At 42.1% G+C, this 11,943-nt stretch overlaps 1 protein-coding gene across 3 annotated transcripts in view; it reads left to right on the top strand.

Annotated features, from left to right (window-relative positions):
* The first annotated feature begins 5,259 nt into the window (after nucleotides 1–5,259).
* Nucleotides 5,260–11,943, top strand: part of LOC118936592 (alpha-2-macroglobulin-like) — a 32,502-nt gene continuing 25,818 nt past the window's right edge. For all 3 annotated transcript variants that reach the window (XM_036961975.1, XM_036961977.1, XM_036961976.1), the window contains exons 1-9: nucleotides 5,260–5,455; nucleotides 6,039–6,219; nucleotides 6,536–6,692; nucleotides 7,325–7,377; nucleotides 8,316–8,336; nucleotides 8,650–8,815; nucleotides 8,934–9,018; nucleotides 10,423–10,573; nucleotides 10,704–10,824. In XM_036961975.1, the coding sequence (XP_036817870.1) occupies nucleotides 5,370–5,455; nucleotides 6,039–6,219; nucleotides 6,536–6,692; nucleotides 7,325–7,377; nucleotides 8,316–8,336; nucleotides 8,650–8,815; nucleotides 8,934–9,018; nucleotides 10,423–10,573; nucleotides 10,704–10,824 (1,021 nt within the window). In that variant the 5' untranslated portion in view covers nucleotides 5,260–5,369. The remainder of the gene's footprint in view (nucleotides 5,456–6,038; nucleotides 6,220–6,535; nucleotides 6,693–7,324; nucleotides 7,378–8,315; nucleotides 8,337–8,649; nucleotides 8,816–8,933; nucleotides 9,019–10,422; nucleotides 10,574–10,703; nucleotides 10,825–11,943) is intronic.

Below are 11,943 nucleotides of genomic sequence, written 5' to 3'. Positions count from 1 at the left end.
GTCGTCTGCAAATTTAATGATGGTGTTGGAGTCGTGCCTGGCCATGCAGTCGTGGGTGAACAGGGAGTACAGTAGGGGACTGAGCACGCACCCCTGGGGAGCTCCAGTGTTGAGGATCAGCATGGCAGATGTGTTGCTACCTACCCTCACCAGCTGGGGGCGGCCTGTCAGGAAGTCCAGGATCCAGTTGCAGAGGGAGGTGTTTAGTCCCAGGATCCTTAGATTAGTGATGAGCTTTGAGGGTACTATGGTGTTGAACGCTGAGCTGTAGTCAATGAATAGCATTCTCATAAAAGTGTTCCTTTTGTCCAGGTGGGAAAGGGCAGTGAGGAGTGCAATCGAGATTGCATCATCTGTGGATCTGTTTGGGCGGTATGCAATTTGGAGTGGGTCTATGGTTTCTGGGATAATGGTGTTGATGTGAGCCATTACCAGCCTTTCAAAGCACTTCATGGCTACGGACGTGAGTGCTACGGGTCTGTAGTCATTTAGGCAGGTTACCTTTGTGTTCTTGGGCACAGGGACTATGGTGGTCTGCTTGAAACATGTTGGTTTTACAGACTCAATCAGGGACATGTTGAAAATGTCAGTGAAGACGCCTGCCAGTCAGCACATGCCCGGAACACACATCCTGGTAATCCGTCTGGCCCCACAGCCTTGTGTATGTTGACCTGTTTAAAGGTCTTACTCACGTCGGCTACAGAGAGTGTGATCACACAGTCGTCCAGAACAGCTGATGCTCTCATGCATGCCTCAGTGTTGCTTGCCTCGAAGTGAGCATAGAAGTGATTTAGCTGTTCTGTTAGGGTCGTGTCACTGGGCAGCTCATGGCTGTGCTTCCCTTTATAGTCTGTAATAGTTTGCAAGCCCTGCCACATAAAACGAGCGTCGGAGCTGGTGTAGTATGATTCAATCTTAGCCCTGTATTGACGCTTTGCCTGTTTGATGGTTTGTCGCAGGGCATAGCAGGATTTCTTGTAAGCTTCCAGGTTAGAGTCCCGTACCTTGAAAGCGGCAGCTCTACCCTTTAGCTCAGTGTGAATGTTGCCTGTAATCCATGGGTCTGGTCGGGGTATGCACTTACAGTCACTGTGGGGACAACGTCCTCGATGCACTTATTGATAAAGCCAGTGACTGATGTGGTCTACTCCTCAATGCCATCGGAATAATCCCGGAACATGTTCCAGTCTGTGAAAGCAAAACAGTCCTGTAGTTTAGCATCTGCTTCATCTGACCACCTTTTTATTGACCGAGTCACTGGTGCTTCCTGCTTTAAGTTTAGCTTGTAAGCAGGAATCAGGAGGATATATTTGTGGTCGGATTTACCAAATGGAGGGCGAGGGAGAGCTTTGTACGTGTCTTTGTTTGTGGAGTACAGGTGATCTAGAATTGTTTTCCCTCTGATTGCACATTTAACATGTTGATAGAAATTTGGTAGAACCGATTTAAGTTACCCTGCATTAAAGCCTCCGGCTACTAGGAGCGCCTCCTCTGGGTGAGTAGTTTCCTGTTTGCTTATTTCCTTATACAGCTGGCTGAGTGCGGTCTTAGTGCCAGCATCTGTCTGTGGTGGTAAATAAACAGCCACGAAAAGTGTAGCTGAAAACTTTCTAGGCAGGTAGTGTGGCCTGCAATTTATCACAATATACTCTACTTCAGGCAAGCAAAATCTAGAGACTTCCTTAGATTTTGTGCACCAGCTGTTGTTTACAAATATGCACAAACCGCCACCCCTCCCATCTTACGGAGTGTGCTGTTCTATCTTGCCGGTGCAGCGTATATCCCGCTACTTGAATATCCATGTCGTCATTCAGCCACGATTCCGTGAAACATAGGATATTACAGTTTATGATGTCCCGTTGGTAGGACATTCGTGATCGTACCTCGTCTAATTTATTGTCCAATGATTGCACGTTGGCGAGTAATATTGACGGTAACGGCAGCTTTCCCACTCGCCTCCTGCGGGTCCGGACGAGGCATCCCGCTCTGTGTCCTCTATACCTGCGTCTCCTCCTCTGGCAAATAACGGGGATGTTGGCCATGTCAGATGTTTGGAGAATGTCCTGTGCTTCCTGCTTGTTGAAGAAAAAATATTTGTCTAATCCGAGGTGAGTGATCGCTGTCCTGATATCCAGAAGCTCTTTTTTTGCCATAAGATACGGTTGCAGGCCAGGGGAAGCTCGGGCGGGTAGCAGTGAACCAGGAACTGAGGCTGGGGCAAGGGGAGTAGGTCTGGAGCAGAATTCAAGGAAGCAGTAGAGTGGGGGCAGGGAAGCTGGACTGACGAGACGAGGGACTGGAGACAGGGACCAGAGTCAGAGCAGACGGAACTGTAGTGGAGAGAAAAGCAGCATCAGGCTAGGGAAACAGGCACAAGAGGATAACATGATCTATGCAGGAACAAACGGCTTGAACCGCAGACTGACTGAGCAGAGGCTACGGTCTGGCCGCGTGGAAGTGGCAATCACATACACCCACACAGAGAGAGAAAGGGAGAGAGCACTAGGGGAGACACAGGATGAAAATAGTGCCCCCTACCCTACAGAAGTTAGGGAGACACCGGATGAGAAGTAGAGGGCGTGGCAGGAGCAGATGTAACAAAGTCCAACAGGTCATCAGGTGTACTGTGATTCATATAACATTTGTTATGTTCATGGGGAAGGAAAACTGGGGGGGCACAAATTCTATCTGGGGGGGTCCATGCCCGGCTTTGCCACCTTGTAGAGTCGGCTCTGTGTACAGTGTTGTTCCCTGAGGTAAAAAAAGTCAAAAAGGTACACATATGAACTCACATGGTACAACCTCAAGTGAATCTTCCAGCAAGACAATATCCCCAAGTACAAATCAAAATCCCCCAAAAAGGGTTAATTGACCACAAAATCTACATTTTGCAATGGCCATCTCAGTCTCCAGAAATCAATCTGTGGTTTCAATTGATAAGGAAAGTCCATAAGCACAGATGAAGGATATCAAGAATCGGGAAACATTCTGTATGGAGGAATGGTCTAAGATACCTCCCAATGTGTTCTCCAATCTCATAAGGCGAGGGTGCTGGATTATTGAAAACAGGGAATCCAATCCTTTTCACCCTTATCTTTTTGAGATGATTGGTATTACTTGTTAAACAAAATATATTTCTCTGAACAATTGTATTAGTATAAAATAATATAATTGTTTAAAAAAAATGCTTACCATATACAGTTGCGAGAAAAAGTATGTGAACCCTTTGGAATGACCTGGATTTCTGCATAAATTAGTCATACAATTTGATCTGATCTTCATCTTAGTCACAACAGTAGACAAACACAGTGTGCTTAAACTAATAACACACAAATTATTGTATTTTTCTTGTCTATATTGAGTACATCATTTAAACGTTCACAGTGTAGGTTGGAAAAAGTATGTGAGTCCTGTCAATGAGAAGAGATTGGAGATGTTGGTTAGAGCTGCCCTGTGCTATAAAAAAATACTCACAGAATTTGAGTTTTCTATTCACAAGAAGCATTGCCTGATGTGAACCATGCCTCGAACAAAAGAGATCCCAGAATAATTGTTGACTTGCATAAAGCTGGAAAGGGTTACAAAATGATCTCTAAAAGCCTTGATGTTCTTCAGTCCACGGTAAGACAAATTGTCTATAAATGGAGAAAGTTCAGCACTGTTGCTACTCTCCCTAGGAGTGGCTGTCCTGCAAAGATGACTGCAAGAGCAAAGGGCAGAATGCTCAATGAGGTTAAGAAGAATCCTAGAGTGTCAGCTAAAAACGTACAGAAATCTTTGGAACATGCTAACATCTCTGTTGACAAGTCTACGATAAGTAAAACACTATACAAGAATGGTGTTCATGGGAGGACACCACGTAAGAAGCCACTGCTGTCCAAAAAAAAACATTGCTGCACGTCTGAATTTTGCAAAAGAGCACCTGGATGTTCAACTGTGCTTCTGGCAAAATATTCTGTGGACAGATGAAACTACAGTTGTGTTGCTTGGAAGGAACACACAACACTATGTGTGGAGAAAAAAGACACTGCGCTCCAACATCAAAACCTCATCCCAAATGTAAAGTATGGTGGAGGGAGCATCATGGTTTGGGGCTGCTTTGCTGCCTCAGGGCCTGGACAGCTTGCTATCATCGACGGAAAATTGAATTCCCAAGTTTATCAAGACATTTTGCAGGAGAATGTAAGGCTATCTGTCCGCCAATTGAAGCTCAACAGAAGTTGGGTGATGCAACAGGACAACGACCCAAAACACAGAAGTAAATCATCAACAGAATGGTTTCAACAGAAGAAAATACACCTTCAGGAGTGGCCCAGTCAGAGTCCTGACATCAACCCGATTTAAAATGCTGTGGCATGACCTCGAGAGCAGTTCACATCAGACATCCTAAGAATACTGCTGAACTGAAACAGTTTTGTAAAGATGGATCGTCCAACATTTCTCCTGACCGTTGTGCAGGTCTGATCCGCAACTACAGAAAACGTCTGGTTGAGTTTATTGCTGCCAAAGGAGGGTCAACCAGTTTTTAAATCCAAGGATTCACATACTTTTCCCACCCTAAACTGTGAATTTTTACACGGTGTGTTCAATAAAGACATGAAAACGTATAGTTGTTTGTGTGTTGTTAGTTTAAAAAGACTGTCTGTCTAGTGTTGTGACTTAGATGAAGATCAGATCAAATTTTATGACCAATTTATGCAGAAATCCAGGTAATTCCAAAGGGTTCACATACTTTTTCTTGCCACTGTAGCTCAATGTTTGTAATATTTATTTATATTATTTTTATTTATAGTCTTTTTTGCTCATCTTTATCAAGAGATCCAATCATTTTTGAACCCACTGTATATTATAAAGGGGCGGCAGGTAGCCTAGTGGATAGAGCGTTGGGTCAGTAACCGAAAGGTAGCAGGATTGAATCCCCGAGCTGATAAGGTACAAATCTGTCATTCTTCCCCTGAACAAGGCAGTTAAACCACTGTTCCCTGGTAGGCCATCATTGTAAATAAGATGTTCTCAACTGACTTGCCAAGTTAAATATATATAGATATATTTTTAATATGGACTAAGTAAAAAACAGGCATTGCATGCAAACTATTGAGATGTAATCAGGTCATAGTGCAAGCCAATGTCCTGCACTGTACTGTAAGTATATTGATGGTGCATGTGTAGTCTCCATGCCAGAGAATCTGTCAATCACTGAAAATCACTGTTGTTGACACAAATTGGTCAAACATTCACAAGACTTTAACTTCAATCATTCCTCCTGGCTACACCAGTTCCCCTGCTTGTACTCTACACAGTGCAGTAGGGAAGTCTTGCCAGTAGGAATACTGGGACATAGGCTGACTTTTTATTTCTCTCATTGAGTCATGGTTCCTTCTGGGCTTCATGTTTGGAGATGGATACTATTTGCCTGCTTTCACTGGCTTTGTTTCTGTCAAGAAACTCCAAGACCGTAAGTAAACCTGCACAGTCAGTTAGACTTTAGTAATCAGATGTGGCGTCTCGTCCTGAGCAAATGTAGAACTGTTTTTCATCTACCCTTTCTGCAGATATTTGTTCTGTGTATTTCACCTATACGTATAGGCTTTTTAAAAAGGAATCTTTATTTTTTTATCTTAATTATTATTATTATTTTTTTGGCCCGCCCCTCCTCTTTGGAGGACAAAATAAAGGTTTTTATTTTGTTGTTACATGTACTCTGTACACACATTTTACTTGCATGGCGCCGCAGGAAATGCAGACGAGCATTGTGTTTGACATAAATTAATTGAAAACCTGCACTAACACATATTATGTGTTAGTGCATTGCACTTTTCATGCAACCTGTCTACTTTTGTCCAGATAATTGCGGAATCACATATCAAGCAACATTATGGACAAAACATTCAAATCGTGTTGCTGCAGGATTATTTTTGCTATAACAATACTTGTGAAATTAAGATTCTACATCTGTAGTTTCTTGTTTAGAGGTGCACTCTCATTTTGTACTGATTTTCCTGTATGTTTGCTGCTGTGCTGGCATATGTTCTCTCTAGGTTTTACATGGTAGCCATTCCTGCAGTGATCCAGGCAGGCTCAGAGGCCAAGCTTTGTGCCAGTCTTCTGCAGCCCAACGAGACCCTGGTCATGACCATATCTCTGATTGTTGATGAGCAGAGCAAAATTCTTCTCCAAGAGAGTTCTGACCAAGAGTTTCACCGCTGCTTCCAGTTTCAGGTCAGCCAGCACTGGTCGACATCCAGAACCATTCCAATAAGAGTACACAGTACTTCTCAGCTTTGTGATGCATCTCTTCATTTTAGTGCAATGCTATCTTATTTGATGGGAAATATCAATGTGGTGGCTTTTCTGGAATTCTGGCTGAAATTTGACATAAAAAGATGACATTAAGTACTAAAGAAAAATAATTTTAAAAACACACTGATGAAAGGAGAAGTGATTGAATCTTCACAACCTTGACATTGTTGCAGCACGTTCTTACCAACTAAGCCACACTGGATCATATGTCATTGGTTCATTGTCTCACTGACAGGCCCCTCAGGTGGAGAGTGACCAAGTGCAAAACTTTAAGGTGGAGGTTCGAGGTGAAACGTTTCTATCGACAGAGGAGAGAAAGGTCATGATCAAACCCTACAGTCCGATGACATTCATCCAAACGAATAAACCAATCTACAATCCAGGACAAACAGGTAATTTTACACAGAGCCAGGGACCTACACAATTAGTTTCCTTGCTAAGAAACAGGACAATTAGGTGGGAGCATGTTTCTATGATGGTTTGCTCTGTCATCCCAGAGACACTTGAAACAGCACCATCAGGTGCAGATCAAGAACAAATCCGCTGTGGGTTCACTCAGAATATGTACACTGGCATTTGAGGCAACATCACATGTTACAAACTGTTCTTCTCCTGGACATTATCCGTTGATTCCAATTGGCTCATTCATCACTCCTACTCTCCCCTGTAACTATTCCCCAGGTCGTTGCGGTAAATGAGAATGTGTTCTCAGTCAACTTATATTGACAGTGTAAATATTTTCAGCGAACTCAGTGCAGTTTTCCTTTAACTGCAATTGATTGAATTGGGGCCTTAGTACCAACAGTGTAAAATACTATCCAGAGTAGCTGTCAAAAGTTTGTCTTGCAAAATTCTGGTAACTTTCACAAAAATCCCAGGTTTTACAGAAATCCTGGTTGAAAGATTCCTGGAATCTGGGAATCCTTCAACAGGGATTTCTGGAGAATCTGGGAAATTTAGCTAAATTATGCTTCTAAATTTCTCATTGAGTGCTTGTCTTTGTCTTTTCATTGTCTTTTTACAGTGCAGTTTAGAGTGATCACCTTGGATACCAATTTTAGCCCTGTCAATCAGCTGGTGAGTCTTGAAAATGATTGAATATTGAAAACAATGACATCTATTTCATCTTCATTTGGATCAGTATCTCAACTACTTAAAAAAAATGACAAATACAGAAGAATCTCAAGGATTGTTTCACATTACTGTCTGATAGATGTAGCAATCAGGTATCATGTAACACTATGTATGATATTGTCCAACCAACTCAACTCTACGGCCTTGTGGTTAGTGTCCTCCTTGAGAATGGAAGATTTAGGGTGTCAAGCCTTACCAAAGAACGGGATCAGATGCCTCTCTACTTGGCACTGAACATTAAGGAGATGGATTGAGGTTAATGCCCAGCAATAGACTAGCATCCTGTCCAGGCTCCTTCACTCTACAGAAACAGGACATAGGCTCCTGCCTTATGGACAGGGACAAGGCTTATGATGGACAATATACTGTAAATGATTATTTTAATTCAGTAATCAACTAGCCACAACATGTTATACACATCTCGTTAGTACTCCATGAACAATAAGACTTTGGAAATGGGAAATGTTTTGAACAACTATGGGGCAAAATCCAAATCTTTAGGCCATGTTTGTTTGATAAGGCTACACAAACATTTGAGACCCATAGCACTCAGTGCAAAGGTTCTGCAGAGGTTCTCTAAATAAACCTGCGTGTGTGTATTTTAGGGTCCTCAAACATTCACCACAGGACATGGGATTTTCAATTAATTTACTGTAGGTCAGATTGGAATGTATGGGATTTTTTTCCTGAGATTGAATTAATCTACTGAATTTATTTTAAAGTCCCAGTGCAAATACTACTTGTGATATTTAGTTGAGGAGACAAACCCAAGCACCTGCCTAATTCCTATAGTTGCATACAGCTTTGTTCCTCAGTTCATTTTGGGGGAATTTTAGTTATTCATAAAACATTAACCAACCTTTTGTCTTTGTCCTTCACAGTACAATGTTGTGGAACTTGAGGTAAGACCCTTATTAGTCTGTCAAAAATACTACAACATGATAAGACGATGACTCCACCAGCTAGGTAGGTCATCATTCATTTCCACATGGCAGTTACCAGAAGACTCCATATCAGCTTTATGTGAACACATCTGGGCCACCTTCAGAAAGCAAACTTCAGAACATTGCAGATAGAAATGTCATGAATAGAACTGACGTGACTCCTTATTCTACATGTCAGACAGGCATGTTTGGCTTACATAACATGTTTGTATCTGAACGTTCCACAGTCTTGTGCCCTGCTAAATGTGTCCCTTGTTCTATGAATAAACAGGATATTCGTCAGAACAGGATTGGACAGTGGGTCAATACATCATCTAGCGGCAACATTCTGCAGCTTTCACACCCCCTGAACTCTGAAGCACCCGTAGGATTATATGCTATTGTAGTGTGGATTGGTGATAACAAAATATACCATAACTTCAAGGTAGAAAAATATGGTAAGTTGAGCTTCTTTATTTACCTTTCATGCTCGGTAATATTATGGATATGGCAGTTGAATCATTAAATCACTATCCAGGAACATTCATGAGTTAACTGCTGTTCTATTATATCTAGTTTTGCCAAAGTTTGAGATCAAAATGAACTTCACCGATGAGATCAGCATTGTTCAAGAGGAGTATAAATTAGAAGTGTGTGCAACGTGAGTCTACACTATCGCCGTTTTGCAATGCACTGTTGTTATGTGTAACTCCACTCATGTCACTGTCTAATTAATCGCATTGCGCAAATGCAGACTTTGAGTCAAATACTAATTTAATTATTTGAATTACTTTTGCATACATCTCAAAATAAGTATTTACCGAGTGGCGCAGTGGTCTAAGCCATTGCATGTCAGTGCAAGAGGTGTCACTGCTGTACCTGGTTCAAATCCAGATTGCATCACATCTGCCTGTGATTGGTCCCATAACGTGGAGCACAATTGGTCAGGGTAGGCAGTCATTGTAAATAACAATTTGTTCTTAACTGACTTGCCTAGTTGAATAAAAAGTAATTCAGTATTGGAATGTATTTGGAAATACAAACATTTTAATCCTCCATACATTTGTCTGTTTGGTCCTAGGGGTATTTAAAATAGTGTATTTGGAAACAAATACTTAAATATGCATGTATTTGGGCCTCTCGGGTGGTCTAGAGCACTGCACTGCAGCGCTAGCTGTGCCACCAGAGACTCTGGGTTCGCGCCCAGTCTCTGTCGCAGCCGGCAGCGACTGGAGGTCCGTGGGGCGACGCACAATTGGCCTAGCGTCGTCCGGGTTAGGGAGGGTTTGGCCGTTAAGGATGTCCTTGTCTCATCGCGCACCAGCGACTCCTGTGGCGGGCAGGGCGCAGTGCACGCTAACCAAGGTTGCCTGGCGCACGGTGTTTCCTCCGACACATTGGTGCGGCTGGCTTCCTGGTTGGAGGTGCGCTGTGTTAAGAAGCAGTGCAGCTTGGTTGGGTTGTGTTTCGGAGGACGCATGACTTTCGGCCTTCGTCTCTCCCGAGCCCTTACGGGAGTTGTAGCGATGAGACAAGATAGTAACTACTAACAATTGGATACCACGAAATTCTGGAGAAAAGGGGATCATATTTAAAAAATAAACTATAAATATGCATGTATTTGAACCCAGATCTGTGCTAATGACAAAAACTAAATGAAGACCTACAATGCTACTACTGCTCAAAGTTATAAATTGCTTCTAATAATTTAAAAGTTTGAGACAGTGGCATTTACATGAACAGCTGGGCCTTTAGTAATAAAGCATCTCAGAGTAGGATTGCTGATCTAGGATCAGGTCTCCCCCTATACATGTGACACAAACGATTACACTGATCCTAGATCAACACTCATACACTGAGAGGCTTTATCTTTACAGGTCTAGATGCATTGACAATGTTGAAAGTACTTGACTTAAAGAAAGCCTGCAGGTATAATGCATTTGAACTTGTTGTAAGCAGCATGTATGAGCCTTTGTAATGTCTCATATGAGGTTTATAATATACTATGTCTCTCTAAGTAGGAAATCTGTTGTTTTTGATGCTTTTCATTATGAAATAAAATCAGATACACGTATGGACAGCCTGTACCTGGAAAAGCAGACTTAGAGTTGTGCCGACCTTTAAGGAACGATGTATTCATATCAATGAGAATTGATGAGGAAACTCATCGAGTAGTTCCTGATTATACAGCCCCCTGCCACAAAGAGTCAATAGAGGTCTGTATGCTTTCCTGAAGAAACTATCATCAGTATAATTGTTTTTACCAACATATTACATTTGAATGTGATGTGGTTAAATGTATTTAAATCAGTTCTTAATGTCTGTGGTTTTGCTTGCTTTTCCCAGATGGACCAAACTGGCTGTGCTTCTCATGTCTTCAACATGTCCATTTTCACAAAGAATGGTGGAGAGAAAATGCTCATAGACAGGTTTAGTTTTAATGCAAAAGTAGAGGAGGAGGGGACAGGCAAGTAATTTATCACAAGAATTTGGAGTTGGGAAAAGTGATGACAACATTTGCCTGCAATCACATGAAAACACATTTTTTGAATTGAGAGTGAAAGGCATGATGTCAATATGTTTAATAAGATTGTGGAGACCTGTGTTTGACCTTCGGTGCTACACCATAATGTTATATACAGTGGGGCAAAAAAGTATTTAGTCAGCCACCAATTGTGCAAGTTCTCATACTTAAAAAGATGAGAGAGGCCTGTAATTTTCATCATAGGTACACTTCAACTATGACAGACAAAATGAGAAAAAAAAATCCAGAAATCACATTGTAGGATTTTTTATGAATTTATTTGCAAATTACGGTGGAAAATAAGTATTTGGTCACCTACAAACAAGCAAGATTTCTGGCTCTCACAGACCTGTGTACCTCTTCTTTAAGAGGCTCCTCTGTCCTCCACTCGTTACCTGTATTAATGGCACCTGTTTGAACTTGTTATCAGTATAAAAGACACCTGTCCACAACCTCAAACAGTCACACTCCAAACTCCACTATGACCAAGACCAAAGAGCTGTCAAAGGACACCAGAAACAAAATTGTAGACCTGCACCAGGCTGGGAAGACTGAATCTGCAATAGGTAAGCAGCTTGGTTTGAAGAAATCAACTGTGGGAGCAATTATTAGGAAATGGGAGACATACAAGACCACTGATAATCTCCCTTGATCTGGGGCTCGACGCAAGATCTCACCCCGTGGGGTCAAAATGATCACAAGAACGGTGAGCAAAAATCTCAGAAGCACACGAGGGGACCTAGTGAATGACCTGCAGAGAGCTGGGACCAAAGTAACAAAGCCTACCATCAGTAACACACTACGCTGCCAGATACTCAAATCCTGCAGTGCCAGATGTGTCCCCCTGCTTAAGCCAGTACATGTCCAGGCCCGTCTGAAGTTTGCTAGAGAGCATTTGGATGATCCAGAAGAAGATTGGGAGAATGTCATATGGTCAGATGAAACCAAAATATATATTTTTGGTAAAAACTCAACTCGTCGTGTTTGGAGGACAAAGAATGCTGAGTTGCATCCAAAGAACACCATACCTACTGTGAAGCATGGGGGTGGAAACATTATGCT

This window comes from Oncorhynchus mykiss, chromosome 24, assembly GCF_013265735.2.
Source record: "Oncorhynchus mykiss isolate Arlee chromosome 24, USDA_OmykA_1.1, whole genome shotgun sequence".
NCBI lineage: Eukaryota > Metazoa > Chordata > Actinopteri > Salmoniformes > Salmonidae > Oncorhynchus > Oncorhynchus mykiss.
The sequence above is the reverse complement of the archived record's forward strand: the minus strand, read 5'-3'. Positions and strand labels throughout refer to the sequence as shown.